Here is a 20,399-nt window from a genome sequence, read left to right on the forward strand (position 1 = left end):
GGGTGTGCTGTGTAAGCCAGTCAACTACCTCTTCAGCATTTTGGGAGTTCAGGGTCATTGGCTTTTTAAAACTGGGCAATTTGCTAGGGCCACAGGATTGCATAGCAGCACGGCCCCTAGCATGGCCTCTGCATGGCGGCCTGCCTTTGCCTGGCATTATTTTTAAAAAAACAACAACAACAACAAAAACTCAGTTGGTTTTTCTGGAAACGATAATACACACAGCTAGATGGCGGGTTGAAGAAAACAGTGTGCAAATAATGCCTACAAGGTCAACGTATACACTACTACAGCGGTGGATACGGATTACGTAAAATATATGAATGCTGCTTGAAAAAAAGTAACTCAAGTGGTTTTTCTAGAGACGATAATATTATCAATATTTAGACAAAATGTGAACAAGCTCACACAGCTAGATGGCGGGTTGAAGAAAACACTGTGCAAATAATGCCTACAAGGTCAACGTATACACTACTACAGCGGTGGATACGGATTACGTAAAATATATGAATGCTGCTTGAAAAAAAGTAACTCAAGTGGTTTTTCTAGAGACGATAATATTATCAATATTTAGACAAAATGTGAACAAGCTCACACAGCTAGATGGCGGGTTGAAGAAAACACTGTGCAAATAATGCCTACAAGGTCAACGTATACACTACTACAGCGGTGGATACGGATTACGTAAAATATATGAATGCTGCTTGAAAAAAAGTAACTCAAGTGGTTTTTCTAGAGACGATAATATTATCAATATTTAGACAAAATGTGAACAAGCTCACACAGCTAGATGGCGGGTTGAAGAAAACACTGTGCAAATAATGCCTACAAGGTCAACGTATACACTACTACAGCGGTGGATACGGATTACGTAAAATATATGAATGCTGCTTGAAAAAAGTCACTCCGGTGTTTTTTCTGGAGACGGTAATATTATGGATATTTAGACAGAATGTGAACAAGGTCACACAGCTAGATGGCGGGTTGAAGAAAACAGTGTGCAAATAATGCCTACAAGGTCAACGTATACACTACTACAGCGGTGGATACGGATTACGTAAAATATATGAATGCTGCTTGAAAAAAAGTAACTCAAGTGGTTTTTCTAGAGACGATAATATTATGGATATTTAGACAGAATGTGAACAAGGTCACACAGCTAGATGGCGGGTTGAAGAAAACAGTGTGCAAATAATGCCTACAGGGCAAATAATGCCTAAAAGGTCAACTTATACACTACTACAGCGGTAGTAAAATAAAAAAAGTAAAATAAAAAAAAAATGAATATTAAAAAAAAAAATTAAAGTTGGTGCTGCTGAACTACTAGGAGCAGCAGATTAGCACACCAGTCCCACTCCCCAACACTGCTAGACTAATAGCACTGGGCTCTTATAGTAGTAGTAGTAGTAGTAGTAAAACAACAAAAAAATAAATAAAAGCAGTCCTTACAAGGACTACTTTTATTGCAGCAGTCAGCAGATGAGATCAGAAGCAGGACAGCTGCCCACTGCAGCTACATACAGAGCACTGCAGAAGAAGGTAGATTACTAGCCAGCAAAGCTACCTAAGCTTAAATGTCCCTCAAACCCCTGCAGACTTCTGTCCCTCCAATAACAGAGCAGTATCAAAACGATTACTAGCCAGCAAACTTTCAACTGTCCCTGAAATCACTAACAGGCAGCAGCTCTCTCCCTACACTATCTCTTCAGCACACACAGGCAGAGTGAAAAAACGCTGCAGGGCTTCGGTTTTTATAGGGAAGGGGAGTGGTCCAGGGGAGAGCTTCCTGATTGGCTGCCATGTACCTGCTGGTCTGGGGTGAGAGGGCAAAAAAAAGCGCCAACAATGGCGAACCCAAAATGGCGAACGTCGCGCGACGTTCGCGAACTTCCGGCGAGCGCGAACACCCGATGTTCGCGCGAACAAGTTCGCCGGCGAACAGTTCGCGACATCTCTAGTGTTTGGTGCCCAGGACGAAGATCCACATATTAGTGAATTGGCGTCGTCGTACCGCATTTGCGCCTGGCGAACTGGTGCGAGCTTTGATATTATGAGACAATTGCAAGTTGTCTCATAATATCCCTCTCTACATCATACCAACAGTTACATAAAAGTTGAACAATGCCTTTAAATAAGAGGATGGGTCGGGGTTGGTTGTGGGACACTTTTTGTTGACACCCTGCACTATACAAGGTAATAGATTCTTGTCTCACTTTTTATGGCCACAAAGTGCAAGGAAATCCTTTACTGTTTCCTCAAGTAATTTCCTTTTGGGACCTGCACTATATACATTACAGATAAATGAGGCTTTCCATTCTACAACTGGCCATGTGATTTCATTATGTCCCTCCAACTGCAAAAACATCAGACAAAAACAAACATTACATTTGTTATTTTATACCTTCTTCTCTACATCCTTCTTTCTCTTCTTTAGAACTGCAAAACCACAGTCCTGCAAAGATAAAAAGGGCAAATGTTTTCTTATACAACTGTATTGCATAAAGTAATAGTGATTGACACAATAAAACAATATGAACATATATTAAAGGATAAGTAAACCTTTAAAATAAGTGAATGTAAAACTGATGAGGGAGCTATTCTAAGCACTTTTGTCAATATGTAAATGTAAATGTAAATACATTCATTATTTATTATTTTTTATTCCAAGATATTAAGGGATACATGTGCTGTTAATATGAATGAATTGTGTTCCAACAGCGCCACCTGCTGGTCAGTTTCCCACCAGTCTGACCACCAAGTAGTCAAGGAAGTTGTCAGGAGAAAGAAAGAGGCTGCTCTGATGTTCTTCTACTTAGGAAAGATTTGACAAACAAGGAAATGTTGTGCTACTGCTCACCACTAATTTTTTAAAACCATTAGGTGGGGGTGTGACCACAAAATACATATAGACAAATACAAGAGTCCTCTGCACTCAACCCATTATCAATATATTTAAGACAGCGACATTTTGTGCATACTGCTACTGAAAAATGTCTTACCCTTTAAACAAAACAGGGATTGTTTGTTACACAGGAGCAGTGACCAGCTCTATGTTGTAGCTCCCACCCCTCCCAGCTATAGTCAGGTGATCCCACTGGTGTCTAATAAAAGGGCAGCCAAGTTTGGGAGTTTTACTTTGAAAGCAGCAAGTAAGTTGCAGATAAAACTTAGTCCCTGTGTAAAATGTATAATGAAGCAATAGAATTCTTAATGAATCAGATGAAATTGAGCGTAGGACTGGCCAGATATGGGATGAGTGTGACGTAGTTGTTCAGCTTAAATATATTGCAATATATGGACAAACAATCCCTGTTTTGTTTAAAGGATAAGGTATTTTTCAGTAGCAGTAGCACAAAATGTCTTAAATATACTAATAATGGGTTGAGTGCAGAGGACTCTTGTATTGTCTAAAGGAAAGGGTTCTAATTTTATTCCTAAGCAGAAGAACATCAGAGCAGCCTCTTTCTTTCTCCTGACAACTTCCTTGACTACTTGGTGGTCAGACTGGTCGGAATTGTTGGTTTGTAAATGACAAAAGCACCAATCACCTCATCAATTTTACATTCACTTATTTTAAAGGTTTACTTATCCTTTAAAGGAGAAGGAATAGCATTTTAGAAATGGGGTGCCAAAAGGCAGGCACCGCCAAGTGACTATTTTTACTTACCTGACACTCCGGGCCGATGCTCCGATCAGCATAAAAACCGCCCAGCCTGTGGTTTTTCTGGCGAGCCCCATGGAGAGATCCTCTTCCTGCTTCATCGGTTTTCAAATTTCCTGGGGCAGATGTGTGCGCAGTAGAGCGAAATAACCAGCTTTTTCATTAAAGTCTGGCTTTTTCCTCTACTGCGCTTACGCAACCGTGAGAAGACCTGAAGAAGCAGGAAGAGGATCTCTCCATGGTGGTCGCTGGAAGAACCCCAGGTCGGTGTGGTTTTCAGCTGATAGGAGCGCCGGCCCGGGGTGTCAGGTAAGTAAAAGTAGTCACTTGGTGGTGCTTAACTTTTGGCACCCCCAAGTGTAAAATGCTATTCTTTCTGCTTTAAATGTCCATAATACATGTCCATTTTAAAATAGAATCCGGGCGCCTCCTCAGCTGAATGTGTAAGTTGAAATATTTGTTCTGTATTCTGAATCCATGCATTGATTTGAAAGTGTACTTACTGTGTAACACATAGGCTAACAATCCACCCGTAGCTGCGGATATGCCCACGATGTCGATTTTTCTGCCTATGGAAAGAGAAGATTATATCTATGTAATCAGAACTATGTTTTTACACCGATCATCAGTTCCAGAGCTGTCAACTTTTCATAAGGAGCGTGCCAGCATGCTGCACAAATTTTTCCAGGTATATGATGTAAGCGGACGTGACATCAGCGGAAGTAATGTCATGAGCATGCACCCGTCTCCTGAAGCTACAGAAACAGTGCTGTGCATGTACACATCTCTCCGCTGATGTCATTGTGCATGTGCACAATGGAATTTTGCCTGCAAATCATGGAAAATTTTCAGAATTCTGCAAAAATCAGGGGAATGCATAAGAGTGCAAAATCTGGTAACTCACGAAAAATAATAATATGTAATACAAGTAATTCAAAAATAAACAACTGGACTTGTTGAGTAATTATTGGAGACGTTTCACTGCTCATCCGAGCAGCTTCTTCAGTACAACTGACTGGTGTGGGAAGTTCTCGGCATATAAACTCTTCCACTAATCCAATCACAATGGCACATTGTAACTCTTCAAAGAGGTGACATCTGAAGAAATTCACAGAGGTGTAGATTCTGTGTAGTTACTGTGATAGGATTATCCAATGTGTCATGTGACTCCTAGATACAGCTGTTACTGGTGAGAGTTGCATGAATGGATGTGTGAAGTGTTCTGAATCCGCCGGGGTACAGATGTTAGAACAGCATTGTATGTAGCAGACAGGTGGTGTCGAAGGCCCCCACCTTTGTTCAGGGATGGTTTCTCCACCTTGACATGAATCGCCTCTTTCACGTCTCGTTCAAACCAGCGGTCTTCTTTATCCAAGATTTGGACCTTGCTGTCTTCAAAGGAGTGTCCCTTGTCTTTTAAGTGTAGAAAGACAGCTGAGTTTTGCCCTGTAGAGTTCTCCCTCCTATGCTGAGCCATTCGCTTGGAGAGCAGTTGTTTTGTCTCCCCAATGTATAGATGTGTGCTCTCCTCGCTACACTGGACTCCGTATACCACATTGCTTTGTTTTTCTTTTGGTGTTTGATCCTTTGGGTGTACCAGTTTTTGTCTCAGTGTGTTGCTAGGTTTGAAAAACACAGGGACATGGTGTTTGTTGAAAATCCTCCTGAGTTTCTCTGACACTCCAGCTACATATGGGATGACTATGTTTCGCCTACTATGTGTCTCCGGGCGGTTATTTCTATTGGTGTTCCTGTTGGACTTGGTTGCTGCTGTTTTGACAAAGGCCCAGTGTGGGGAGCCATACGCTTTCAAAGCTCCTCTGAGATTTTTTTGCTCTTTGTCTTTGGACTCTGTATCAGTTGCCACACATTCTGCCCGGTGGTGCAGGGTTCTAATGACACCCAGTTTGTGTTCCAGTGGATGGTGGGAATCAAACAACAGATATTGATCCGTATGAGTGGGTTTCCTGTATACTTCCATCTTCAAGTTACCCCCCTCTTGGATACAGATCAAACAGTCCAAAAAGGCAAGTTTGCTCTCATGGACATCTTCCCTTGTGAACTTGATGTTATTGTCCACTGAGTTAATGTGTTCTGTAAAGGCCGCCACTTCATTGGATCTGATTTTAACCCAAGTATCATCCACATACCTGAACCAGTGAGTCGGTGTAGTTCCCTGGAAAGTAAGTAAGGCCCTCCTTTCCACTTCCTCCATGTACAAGTTTGCTACAATGGGAGGGACTGGAGAACCCATTGCACAGCCATGTTTCTGTCTATAAAAAAGGTTCTTGTACTTGAAGTATGTTGTGTTAAGGCACAAATCTAGCAACAAACAAACTTGTTTGGGACTGAGCTTCGTTCTGCTGCTGAGGGTGTTATCATGTTGCAGTCGATTTCTTACAGTCTCAATCGCCTCTGTAGTAGGTATACATGTGAACAATGAAGTGACATCATATGACACCATTGTTTCTTCTGCCTCTAGTGTAACCGTGAATCTTGGTTAAAAACTCTTTGGCATTCTGGATATGATGCACTGTATTGCCTACCAACGGGGCTAAGATGTTAGCCAAGAATTTTGCAATGCTGTATGTCACTGAATTTATGCTGCTGACAATGGGTCTTAGTGGGGCTCCTTCCTTGTGTATCTTGGGGAGTCTGTATAAGCATGGTGTGGCTTCCCTGGGATACAGACGGTGGTATAAAATTCGATCAATGTCTTTCTCCTTTTCAAGTTGTTGTAGGCAACCGATCACCTTTTTCTTGTAACCACTGGTTGGGTCTTTCCCTAAGGGTTTTTAACTTAAAGTGATTGGTGGGGGCTACTATTAACTATTATATATCCTGTAGTAAAAGGATATACACTATCGTGGAATAAGAATTGATCACAGCTAATGGTATATGCGTACCCATCTTTTTAACCCCTATATATATAATTAGATGAACTGTATCACAATTACTAATGAATTTATAATCGCTGGATTTAACCAGTCTTATTTTAGCACAAGCACTTTTTGGGATTTATATTAAGTAAATTGTAAAATTACATACAACTGAGACCTTAATTAGGTACTGTTAATTACTAGAGACTGCTGAGCGAGTTTGAAGCTAGTGGGGTACTTTTTCTCTTTTAAATCGGTTCATATGTATTGCTATCACTGAGCAGAGTGGTTATCTTGCAGTCATAGTCAGTCATTGATTACTCAGCAAGTCCAGTTGTTTTTAGATTGACCTATACTAGATATACCATGACCTGGATGAATGAAAATCTTCATAGTCATATATATGTATTATATACATTTCTTAGTTCTTTTACAAAGTGCTATAAATAATATCAGTCCTGCTTAAGATTGTATTAAAGTAATAATTCTGAAATTCAAGCTCACACTACAAATAAAAATAAAATGTCAATAGTCCTGGTTTCACATGTTCCAGTTCCAGTGACTGGGCCATTTCACTCATTTTGAGAGAAGAAAAAGAAATGTTACCTTGCATTGTGCAAATGGGCTCTTTAGTGCCTAGAAACAAAATTAAAATTAAAAGGAGTTTGAATATTTTCAAATCATAATAAGCATTTTAAAGGGTAACAGCACAAAGCACATGTGGTGGTCCTCTCCAGTGCACATAACCATGTCTAAAACTGTTGCAGTGTATAATCATGCAAAAATTAAAATGAAACACAATAAATTTAATATAGAGATTCCCAACAAAACATCCTTGTAAATGTGCTTTTTAAACAGGAATTGTAGGCAAGACATTTGACATTTCAGAGATGAAATTCAGGAAGAGAGGTTTTAGGGGTTTTAGGACCACAAATATTGGGTACAGACACTATAACTGTGCATTAGAATGGATGATATCCCTTGAGTACCAACCATTTGTTTTTTTGTTGTGTAACCAACATTAATATGGATATGTCTTAAAAGTTATTGTGGTAACATGGGAGTGGTTTAAAGTGGGTGTGTTTTAAAAACTGGACGTGGTCAACACTGGCTTCCATTATAGGCCGTCCGCTGTACCGTCCATAAAAATCCCAGCCCTCAGTTCTACAGAAGTTGGACAGCAGTGGGCTATGGAATACTGGTACTGATGTTATGGACTTATTGTCTTCATAAGACTTGACCTGCAACTAAAACTAAGAACCAGCTTTAATTTCCCTTTGTATTTATCTAATAGAGGTTACATTTTGTGGGCTACAATATATGCAGAAGCAATAGAAATTTGCAGCTCCAGTTACATAGATTTGCTCATGGCCCAGTGGAGAGGCCACTTTCCTACCCAAACTCTATTGAAAACTATTGACTGAAACACATAAACGTAGGGTTTTGTGAAGATTACAAATTCTAATTTCTATAACAAGTCTACAGCAAAATGTCATTATTATGATTGATTTTGAAGCACCACCAGGTATGATAAGGTTGGATAAATGATTCTCCATGATTCTCAAAGTTTTGGGACATGTGACGTTCATTTTCGAGTGACAATTCGAAAAAGTTGCATGATTTCAATTTGTTGCTAAACATCTGTCACTTTTTTTTATAGAAATGAAAGCAATTCATATTTGGGTCGCATTTGTTTCTATTTAAAAACTAGAAAAGTTGAGTTTTAGTAAATAGGCCCTTTATACTTGGACTTCTATGTCTGGCCTACTGCCCTCGCTGCGTAAAAAAAGAGAGAAGAAAGACAGAACGAAAAAAAAAAAACAACAAATAAAGGGACAAAAAGGATCTGAACAAAGGGTTAGAGAGCTGCAGTGCGGATGAGAAGAAGAATGCGGTGGAGAAAGGGAAGAGAAAAACAAACCAAATAGACAATAAAGCTAAAAACTGAGGATGTGATGAGGTTCGCCACCTAAAACCTACCGAAGTCAATGTTAGCCTATGGGGAAGGTCCCCATAGGCTTTGCAATCTTTTTTTGGTTGAAGAAAAATCGTTCGATTGATGGATTAAAATCGAATCGATTAGAAGGATTTAATCGTTCGATCGAACGATTTTTTTCGTTCGATCAAACTATTTGCACTAAATCCTTCGACTTCGAATATCGGAAAGATTTACAATCGGCAGTCGAATATCGAGGGTTAATTAACCCTCGATATTCGACCCTATGTAAATCTGCCCCTAGGTGTGCCTGGATTTCACTTTAAAAATCTGGTAATGTTACCTTCACCCTAGTAGGAGGCTGTAATAAAAAGTGTTAACAGATTATTATGTCATTATTACTTAGCATTTGTGCATAGTTGAAAAATAATTCTTTAGAGAAATATGTTAGTTATGCTTTCTCCTAAAAGGAGATACATCTAGTAACATCATCAGACATATACATTAGTCATGTGATAATAAAGTTCCAAAAGGAAGAATTAAGAATTGCTACCTGATTGTTCCAAACCCTCCATATGGAAAGGTTGGGAGTCGGATTTAGGAGAGGAAATTGTCCCATGGTCATCAGGGGTTTGGGGTCTTTCTTGAAATACACCAGTGTCAGTTACTTGTATCTGTTTCCTGAAGTCAAGTTCTTGATCATCAGAAGGTAGAGAAGATCCAGTTACTGTCAGAAGATAATACAAGGGGTGATATCTGAGCTCCAAATAAAACTTCCTGCAGTTTATTGAGGATCACTATGACTGGGAATCTGGGATAACCCTTCAGGGGAAACCTTGTCAATTTAGCCTTTTGGACAATGACACATAAGGCTTTTTGATGAGGTGACAAACAAAAACGTTCATTTTTGTGTTTGTGAATAAAGGCACCTTTTGCAGCAGTACTTCTGCGCCTGTTTGTACCCATAACTATACATTGGATTTACGGATTGATTGCTTTGGATGGAAGCAAGGTATTGGGCTACTTGAAGTGGAATTTGAAGGGTATAGATAGCTGTCATTGTTGGCACCCTGAATCTAGAACCGATGCCAAGCACCCTGGTCTCGGTTCGTGCTTCTGCCTGTAGCAGCCGCCTTTGGCCTTGGGAGGAGCCCTCAGCTACTCAGATGCCGCCAGGTCTTATAACGAGAGGTGCAAGGCGAGGGGTTCTGGACAAGCAGAGGGGTACAACTGAAATGCAGAGTCTTTGGGCAGAAAGTCGTGGTACAAGGCGTAAGGAAATAGAGTAGTCAGATCATGCTGGGTCGAGGCAGGCAGAGAATAAACGTCAGGCCGGGTCAGGCAGGTAAGGGTCAAACCAGGAAGCAGCGCCGGATTTCAATGTGCGGCGCCCCTAGGCCGCGCGGTCCGACCAGGCGGCCGCGCAGTCCTAGCGCCCACCTCACCTCCCCTTCCCAGCGCGCCGGCGTTTTTTCGCCGGCGCAGCTGCTGTAATTGAATGGGGACGCACGCGTCCCCATAGTGCGGCTGGGCGGCATGCCGCCCCTATTTTTTTGCCGCCCTAGGCCCGGGCCTATGCGGCCTTGCCGCAAATCCGGGCCTGCCAGGAAGTCAATCAGAAGGGTTAAGCAGAATCGAAGCCGGTTATCAGGCAAGGGTCAGGATTCAGAGGTCAGGATAGTCAAAAAGCCAGGCAGGGGTCACAACAGGAATCAGGAATACAGAATCAGAAGCTTAACAGCACGAAAACCACAGGAACAAGATCCTATAATGGGCAAATTACTGAAGCCCAATAGAGCCTTTTATATTGTTTGATTTGCGTGTCATCATGCCAGCACGTCCATAAAAGGAACCAGATGCGGGCGCGTGCCCTAAGGAACCGGCGTGGAGACAGAGGCAGAAGTGCGGCATGGCGGGCGTCCCCGCTGCCCCACTAGGCCACCAGGGTGAGTATAATTTGTCACAATACCATTGTATTTTGACTGTAAACAAAAACCTTCAGTGTCATTATACATACATATACAATAGAGGAATCTAACTGAGTATGAATACTTTCCCTCCTACCAAGAATTCTCATCAGTCATTGGGGAACAGCCTTGTTTCAGAAACTTGATCTTAGGGAAAAGTGTCCTATACAAAGCCCCACCTGCAGCTATTGGCTCAAGAATGTCCCCATTTTTTTGCTTAACCCGCCCCACAATTCTATTGCTATAGCGGCTTTCGCATTGACAGCAACAGCAGCCTCAGGGTATAAAATATTTATTTTCTGTTTATCAATAAACTTTGCAGCCCAGACTTTGAGCAGGTGCGGTGAAAGGAAAGTGGTCAAAAAGTAGCCATGGCCTAAATACTTGCAAGGTTTGCTTTGTGTGCCAGACCCTTATAGGTGCCCCTGGATTTCAATTTGAATATCTAATCTAAACAGTTGATGTTTGCCCAGGTGCAATAACTCATAGTGACCAATACAAGGTTGGCTTTTAAATGAGTGACTATTAAATGGTACCTTCTGGTTTGGAGCACTTGTTTTTTTCCAGGCTAGGATCTATTGATTTCAACCCTGAGGCTGATAAGGCCTCCTGTTCAGAAGCAATTTGAGGTTGAGTTTTCTCCTCTGCAACAATAAGAGAAAATAACAGAGTGGATACATTATATTTTATCTCTGGCAATGCATTTATTATGTCAGGATCTTTTGTAATTTTCTTAAGACTTTATTTGACTAGACTGCGAGGAGGTTAGTATCAGATTTGAGGTTGCCGGTTACCTCTATCACTGTGCACCAAGGAAATTGGAATTATCTACACAGAACAGGTGTGCGTGAGCTACTACTACTTTGCGAGGAGGTTGATCCCACTAAGGGGGACCTAGATCATTCCACCTTTAGCGCTTTCCAACTAGCCCTGCTTCTTCCATAACAAGTCCTTCTGGCAATGTGTTAGACACAATAGGGAGGCTCTGTAGATGATGAAGAAGCTTATGACCATCAGTTTGGACAATAGCAGCTTAGGCATGAGTAAATAAGCAACATGAATTTGTAGCAGCTTCATAAAGCCTGAGAGGGAATCAAAATGCAAATAAATAATATCACACATTGACCTGTTATTATTTTAGTCAAGTTCAAAAGGAATAAAGAAGTGAAGGTAAAATATTTATAGTAATGATCTCTTTATGGTAGGACCAGACTGACCTAAACCTCCAGCAACCCTTAACACATACATTCATCCCTGTTTCTTAACTTGGGGTCCCCAGATATTGCTGAACTACAACCCTTAGCATAAATGTTTTTGATTTTGTGTTTCAGTTTGTCCGACTCTTTGAGATGCAGGAGATGAAATTTCGGGTTTTCTGTAACAAAACAACACTTAAGGTCAAGTGAATGCATGACACTTATACTTGGACTTTTATGTCTGTAGCATGGCCACCTGCCCTCCCTGTGTGACAGAAGAAATTAGAAAGACAGAATTGAATGCGTGTGGAATGCGTGTGGAATGCGTGTGGAATGCGTGTGGAATGCGTGTTGACACAAAGGAGCAGAGTTATGCCAAACAGGTAGATGGATAACTTAATGGGTGGGACACATGCAGATTCTGTGAAGATCATGGAAGAAAAAGGGTAGAAATGGGGCATAAGTGGACAGACCAGGGGAGCAACTGACTTCCTTGGCAGGTGTATTACCAGCTAGGATGGTACATACTGGTTGGGTGGCCACCTAACCTAGAGAGGGCTGCTGAGCTGAAAAGCCTTGTATTGGCAATTTAACAGTCTAAAAATAGGGTATTATCTCAGAAACCACTAAAACATTCTAAGTAAATTTACATTAGTTTGTTTTTGGGTTTAGATCCCTTTAACATATTTCTCCTTTCCCTGCCTGGCTGCCACCCTGCTCAGGGAACTGCACATTGCTAGGCAATTTCCCCTACTCCAGAAATGTATATTCTCTGGGGCAAATTCACTAACCTGCGGAATTCGCCAGCGACGGCTTCGCTCACATCACAACACTTCACCAGGCAAAAATTCGGCAGGACAATGCTAATTCACTTAAATGCGAAGTTGCATCCAGGGCGCCGAATGATAGCAAAGTTTCGCTAGCGTTAATTCAGCAAGCAAAGCGAAGTTACGCTACTGTTGGATAATTTGCATACAGCGGGAAGTTAAAGTTGAATGGCCGTATATGTTGCAGCAATACAGTAAAATCCGCATCTTAGTGAATTTGCGTATTTACGTCCATTCGCCAGAGCGAAAATTAGAGTTAGAGTAGCGCTACAGTCTATCTCCTTCACTAGCGAATTCACGCCTGCGCCCGTAAATCGGTGACATGCCAAAATGACGTCACGCTGGTGAATTTTTGCTAACGTTAGTCACTTCGCCCTTTAGTGAATTTCCCCCTATGTTGTTAACCGGTTATTGATCCCTTGCTTATAACATACATTCTATGTTTTATTAAATGGAGTAAAAATGTATAATTGCTTCTAATAACCTAATATATAGTGATGGGCGAATGGGCGCCGTTTCGCCGAAAAATTTGCGAATCGGCTCGGCGTCTCGTTTTTGACGCCGGCACCCGTTTTTGACACCGGCGCCCGTTTTTTCTAAAAAAAGAAAGAATTTATTCGTTGGCGGCAAATCGCGCAAATTCGCCGCGAATTCGCGCCTGGCGAATAAATTCACCCATCACTACTAATATATAATTTTTTGCTTTTCTGTTACAGTTGTCCCTTTGGGAATTAGGAGCTGACATTTCAGTTTTCTGTAACAAAATAACACTTGAGGTCAAGTGAATGCATGGCACTTAGGGGGCCTATTTAATAAACCACAATTTGAATTTTTAGAGGGAAAAAACAAATTTTTTGAGATTTATTATAACCCAAAGCTGCTAAAACTTCAAATCTGAAAAATACTCCAGCTAAAACCTGTCTACGTCATGTAGACGTCAATGGCAGATGTTTCTTTTCAATTATGATAATAAATTAAGGCAATTCATATTTTTTTCTATTTAAAAACTAGGAGAAGTTGAGTTTTAAAAATAGGCCCTTTATACTTGGACTTCTAAGTTTGGCCTACTGCCCTCCCTGTGTAAAAGAAGAGAGAAGAAAGACAGAAAATGGAGAATAAAAATAAATAAAAGGATAAAAAGGAGCAGAGCAGAGGATCAGAGAACAAGAGTGCGGCTGAGAAGAAGAATGAGATGGAGAAAGGGAAGACAATAAAATGGACAATAAAGCAAAAAACTAATGATGTGATGAGGAGAAGTGCTGTGCGTCATCATACAAATATGACATTATTCATGTGATAATATAATGCCAAAAGGTAGAACTGAGAATTGTTACCTGATTGTTCCATAGGGATAGAGTGGTTGTTGGATTTAGGAGAGGAAGTTTCCAGGTGGCCAACAGGAAAGAGTACAGGTTGCCTTTAGTATCAGACAATCAAACTAGGTTTGTATACTTTATTCATTTCCCTTTTACCCAGAGTTTATTTCATTGACTTGTGGACTGTCCTGTTCCAGGACCTAGTTCCCCATGGAGAAGTGTCCTCATACAGTATTCCTGTTTGCAACTATTGGATTACAAATGCCCTGTTTTTTGGCCTCACCTGCTCCGCGACTCTGCTATAGAGGACCTGCTTTTTCTTTGACATCAGCAGCAATGTGACAGCAGCTACAGAGCAGGTGTGTTCAAAAAGAAGGAACGGCCTTCTAAAAATGTGAGCCAAGCACATTGTGTGCCAAATTTATACAGTAAGGGGCAGATTTATCAAGGGTCCAATTTCGAAGTGCTAAAAACTTTGAGCGTCGATTAGGCTACTTCGATATTCGAAGTCAAATTCGTAGGATTTTTTACATCGCTCAACCGTACAAATATAATCCTTCGACTTCAAAAAATGTAGTCAAAGACACAGGAGGTCTCCCATAGGCTAAACAGCAATTCGTCAGGTTTAAGGTGGCGAAATGTCAAAGGCAAAGTCTTTTTAAGGAGACAGTACTTCGATTTTCAAAGTAGATTTTACTTCGAATCAAAGTCGAAGTAGCTTATTCGATGGTCGAAGTACCCAAATTTTTTTTTTCTCGAAATTCTAACTTTTTGTATTCGAAAATTCACTTTGACCCTTAGTAAATCTGCCCCTAGGTGTGCCTGGATTTTACTTTGAAAATCTGGTAATCTCACCTTCACTCTAGTAGGAGGCTGTAATAAAAAGTGTTACCAGATTATTCTATCATTATTATTTAGCATTTGTGCATCGTTGAAATAATAGTTCTTCAGAGAAATATGTAGGAGTAAGGATGGCTACCTGCTGGGATGTAATCCTCTGTTTCCATGGAATAGGAGTCCAGTTTAGTCCTCTGGTACTGAGTCACTGAGGCTTCATGGGTTATAATCGTATCTCCTGCAACAACAAAACATGCACATACAGTATTTGGGTGCTTTGCTCCTCTCCCAGCAGGTCTGACTATACTATTATGATCTGACTAGACATTAAGCCCGTTAAATTAACGGGCGCTAGAACATATGTCGTCACATACCTCCCAACATTTTAGAATGGGTAACATTAGTCGGCAGGGCCCCCTTTGTAGCACTGGTGGCCAGGGGGTTAATGCTGGTGCCCAGCGGGTGTTAACATTGGTGGCCAGGGGGGGTTAACATTGGTGGCCAGGGGGGTGTTAACATTGGTGAGGTGCTTAGAATTGCATTTTGTTTATTTATTTGGGTGGCGGTGCCTTTCAGTCGGAATGCCAGCAGAGTAGATGCGATTTCCACTGTGTGGCCTGTGCAACTGTCAGACGTGCGATTAGAATGGTCAGTGTGAAGCCTGGGGAAGAAGTGGCAGTTGGATGGTATGTGGCCAGTGTAAGGGGGTAGAACGGGAGGGAGAGTTATGGGGATCAGTCTGGTGGTGGGATTTACCTCTCAGCGTGTTGCCTTCCTTCACTTTGGGGTCAAACTCAGCAGATAAGATCCGATGGATGCCGAACTTGAGGTCTTTGCTGGAGGGCGCTGGCTGGCTGCTCCCGTGCATTCTCGCTCTGCCAGAGACTCCGCAGCCGGTGCGGTTGGTAGTGGGGCAGAGGGGACAGTCTGTGGTGGAAGCCGGACTCAGGGGTGACCGGGGTGGGTCTGAGTGGGGAGCCAGCAGCAGACTGGTATTGGGCCGGGTACATGACCCCCACAGTCAGGGCTGAGGAGCATGGGGGGCTGTCGGGGTCCCCAGTGTGTAAAATGTCAGCGATACAGAAGGAGGGTTTCTTGGCAGTGTCCAGAGTTGCGAATCCCATGGCCCCACTCGCGGCTGCGCCAATGCAATACGCTGGCCACAGGTTCAAGTGGTAAGAGGCGTAAAACGGGGCCAATCCAGTGGCGTACATCTCTGCCCCCGACCCCGGGGAACACTGGGCACCCGATTATCTCTCACTTTACAGGGGTCGCCGATCAGCTCGGGCCAATTAGATCTGTGGCCAAGTTGCTCTGGGCTGAGACCCCACAGATTCTCTATCCTCAGACTCCGCTAGACTTTGCAGGAACCGGCAAGAAGACAGGCCGTGGGGCACATGCGCAGTAGCGCATTGGCACATGCGCAGTAGCGCATTTCCACGGCCACAGCGTCTGCTCCTATCTCACCTTCCAGCGCTCGCTCCCGTCTCCAGGACCGGCACAGTATCTGTGAGCAAAGGGGGGCGGAGCCATGACGTGGGCGCGCCGGGCCGGATTACTCACTGCTGAAGGATAGCCCGAGCGGCCACAGTACACCCAGGCAGCTCTTCCACCACGGCCCTGGACAGAGTGGGAAGTGTCATCGTTTCTCCCATGCGTCTAGTCTACCTGCGGTGTCGTGTGGAGTGTGGAGAGTCTGCTGTTGCTATGTTGCTAGGAGACGGTCCGTGCTGCACATGCGCAGTAGCGCATTTCCACTGCACATGCGCAGTAGCGCATTTCCACGGACACAGGGACGGACTGGACGCAGAGACACTTGGATTTTATTATTATAGATTTTACAACAGTGGGTACTTTATTCACTATATATATATATATATATATATATATATATATATATATATATATATATAGAAATTGCACGTGGTACCGGCACTCACAGGGTTTTCATGAAAAATCAATCGTTCAATATGGTTAAATAGGAAAAAAAAAAGGTTTATTGAATCCGACGTTTCGGTTCCCCACAGGAACCTTTCTCAAGGGCAAAAACCCTTGAGAAAGGTTCCTGTGGGGAACCGAAACGTCGGATTCAATAAACCTTTTTTTTTTTCCTATTTAACCATATTGAACGATTGATTTTTCATGAAAACCCTGTGAGTGCCGGTACCACGTGCAATTTCTATCTATTATTTAACCAGAGCACCCAGGTTTTTTGATGTATTTGAAGGTGTGCAACTTGTACCCACCTTTCCCTATATATATATATATATATATATATATATATACATATACACACACATATATCTTTTTTTACAGAAAATGGGGGTCACTTACAGAGACGGTGCTGTGATTTCTGCGACTTTTCTAAGGAAAAGTTTGGGTATAATAAACAGAACTACACTTCCCAGCATCCTCTGAGAAGCTATTGTTGGCATAAAGTATAGTTTGTATATCTGTGATGATTGCAGTTGTCCCAGACTATTAGCAAAGTGCAGCAGTACAAATATACAGGTTCTCCAATAAACACAATTTATGGGACCAGAAGAAGCTCCTGGGTTTACTGGTGTAACTGGTGGTGACTGCTGAGTAACAGAACTGGTCTGGGAGGGAAGCGCAGATTTGTGAGAAAGTGATATTATTGTTAGGAGAAAGATGTAAATGCTTTGTTTCAGGCTAGTGAATATCTGACAGGTTGGGATCATGTGGGGAAGGTCATTGGAAAATCATTGAGCTGCTTAAAATGTAAAAGGCTATGGGAGTTGCAGATCAAAGGCTGCTATAATGTAACACAGCTCAGTGAGTTATAATCATACGGACACAACCATTAATCACTTCGGGGTGTAAGAGCCTGCGCTGCCCCCTTTGTGTAATGACAAAACATGGCAATCCGCAATCTTGGAACACTCACCCTGGTTTGTGAGGAAGCGGAAAAATCCGCCATTTTGAGACACCCACGCTGATTTGTATGGAATAGAAATAATCCGCCATCTTTGTACACCCACCAAGCTAATTTCCCGCTCTCCTCCGCGCTGGGACGGAAGTATTGGCAGGCGACTTGACAGACGGAAATCTCGCGGTATTTGCATATTCCTGCCGGTCCCCAAAGCTCAGCTCTTGGCTGCAATGAAATTGCTAGAAGTGGCGGCTGACGGTCCCCAAAGCTCAGCTCCTCCCGAAGACACGGACTGGATGGGGCGGGAAGTCAGCAACAGATAGGATTGTGGCTTTCTCTTATTGCCGCCGACTCCTCCATCAGATCGGGATTCCTGGTGCTGGCGTGCGGGTGCGTGAGGGGGAGGGACTGGCAGGTGCCTGTATATTGTGCGCCAGAGACGGTCCATTCTGCACATGCGCAGTAGCGAATTCCACGGACACAGGGACGGACTGGACGCAGAGACACTTGGATTTTATTATATAGGATTACTGGCCCAGGGGCTGGGGTGGATCAGGGACATGGGTGGGACCAACGTGGATCAGGGTTGTGACCTAAGGTTAATGCCTAACTGAGCCTCCAACTGTAGCTAAACTCATGCCCCTCAGCTGGCATCTGCTGATTTTGGCACTAAAATGAGTGAGTATGTATTTCAACACTGAAATTGTCAATGTTTGGGGGTATGGTGTGGAACTGGCCTGTAGTTGCCCCATGCAGGTATCAAGTTCATTTTAGTTTAGCAGAAAACATCCAGAGAATTCCTCAGTTCACACAAGTGAAATATGACGCTCCTGTGGCACTTAGTGGCAATAGTGGAGTATAGAGAATTCATGCCACAGATTTGATGACTCTTTATAAATAACGGTAAAATGTTGGTGCAATGTACTTTTTTTTACACACCTTTACAACGTCCATTGACATCAGTGGAGGCTAATGAGGGAGGAAGGTTTGTTACAGTTAAGAGGAGAAGTACAGGACAAAAGGGTAGGGGGGTTGGTTTACAGCTTGTCCAAAGCAGCAGAAGATGCTGGAAGAACAGCTCTGAACTGGCATGTGTGGACTCTCAGAGCACCCTGGGAGGCAAAGACTCTAATACGGGTGGTGGGGGGAGTGCAAGGAAGGAAAGTCAGGCTTTAGTTATAGGGGATTCAGCTATTCAAAAGGTAGATAGGGTAATCTGCTGTAAGGACCCTCCAAAATTAGAGGAGGTGGTGAAGTGAAGAATGATTTTAAAAAACTACGTGCAAAGTTGAGGACGAGGACTTGCAAGGTAATTTTCTCAGAGATATTACCTGAGCCACGAGCAATGCTAAGAAAACAAAGGGAGCGTAGGGAGATTAATGCGTGGCTGAGAGATTGGTGTAGGGAGGAGGGTTTTGGGTTTTTGGAGAACTGGGCTGATTTCTCAGTCGGCTACAGGCTCTTTGCTAGGGATGGGGGCACCTCAATGATGATGGTGCAGCTGTTTTGGGAGAGAAGATGGCTAGAGGGTTGGAGGAGATTTTAAACTAGATGTGGGGGGGAGGGTTCAGTAAAATATTCAGTGGAAGACAGGTTAGATGAGATAGTGGGCAAAGAAAGGGAAAATGGGGGAGGAGATTTGGTTGGGGGGACTGTTTAGGATAGGGAGGACCACATGTTGTATATTCAATATGGTACCAGTATTAAATGTATGTTTACAAATGCAAATAATCTGAAAAATGGGAGAGCTGGAGGTGCTGGAGGGAAAATATAATGTGATTGGTGTGGCTGAAACATGGCTGAATGAGTCACATGACTGGGCAGTAAATATCAGTGGCTATACTTTGTTTCGGAGGGACAGAGGCAATAGAAAAGGAGGAGGGGTATGTCTGTATGTTAGGCAGGATTTAAATCTCATATAAAGGAGGAGGTGATGTTAGACAAATAAATATATATAAATTATAAGAGAATACGTTGGATTTGGAGAAGTCAGAAATGTTGAACAAATGTAAGGTAATTACTGACTAGCACTGTGACCCATAACACAAGAGAGGACAGGGTGGAGGGAATACATGGACTGATGGTACCAAGACTGTGTTCTTATCAGTATAGTATATTCCATCTATTCCATCGAGTTTCTGACAGTTGCACAGGGTAGGACAGCTTGGTGTCAATACAGCACTGGTAGAACTGAGCCTTCAACCTGATTTAATGAACCTACAGGGCTTCTTCTCTCAAATTTTAGGGGGTCGATGACTAGGGATGGGCAAATTTGACCCATTTCACTTCATCAAAAATTTGCAGCTGACGAAAATTTGATAAAATGCATCAAAGTTCATAGACGACAAATTGTTTTTGGCGTGCGGCAAAACATTTTTGACACACATTTTTTTGGGCATCATTTCGTCAATTTCTAAACCAGACGGATCCCTGAACTGACCGATATCTATAGTATATGAATACTGGGTGGGATCAGAGCATCACTAAACATGCAAATAACTGTACAGTTTTATCTCTGCAGGTATGTCCAGCTTAAATGGCTAAAGCAAACAGTGAATAGAGAACAAAGGCTTACCCTCAGAATGTTTGCAAGAACCATATTGTGGAGGATCAACCGATGTTCCTCTAAACTCCAACGGTCCACTTTCAGGGTCACATACTGATAACACAAAATTACAAACAGTAAAATAGTCAGAAGGCTTAAAGGATAACTAAAGCCTAACTAAAGAAGTAGCTAAAAATGTTGTACATGATGTTTTGTGCTTCTGTACCAGCCCAATTTTCACTAGGCACAAATGAAATGTTCGCACTGGCAAAGTAACGATAGTGAAAAGTCGCCAGTGTTTGGTGCCCAGGACGAAGATCCACATATTAGTGAATTGGCGTC

General features: G+C 42.5%; 1 protein-coding gene across 1 annotated transcript in view; it reads right to left on the reverse strand.

Annotated features, from left to right (window-relative positions):
- The window catches only part of LOC108705286 (interferon-induced very large GTPase 1), a 117,710-nt gene that overhangs the window by 76,454 nt on the left and 20,857 nt on the right, over nt 1-20,399 (reverse strand). Inside the window, 7 exon segments of the mRNA XM_041578734.1 lie at nt 2,402-2,452; nt 4,165-4,230; nt 7,147-7,176; nt 9,030-9,203; nt 10,980-11,087; nt 14,762-14,857; nt 20,088-20,171. Coding sequence (XP_041434668.1) covers nt 2,402-2,452; nt 4,165-4,230; nt 7,147-7,176; nt 9,030-9,203; nt 10,980-11,087; nt 14,762-14,857; nt 20,088-20,171 — 609 coding nt within the window.

This window comes from Xenopus laevis, chromosome 9_10S (assembly GCF_017654675.1).
Source record: "Xenopus laevis strain J_2021 chromosome 9_10S, Xenopus_laevis_v10.1, whole genome shotgun sequence".
Taxonomy (NCBI): Eukaryota; Metazoa; Chordata; class Amphibia; order Anura; family Pipidae; genus Xenopus; species Xenopus laevis.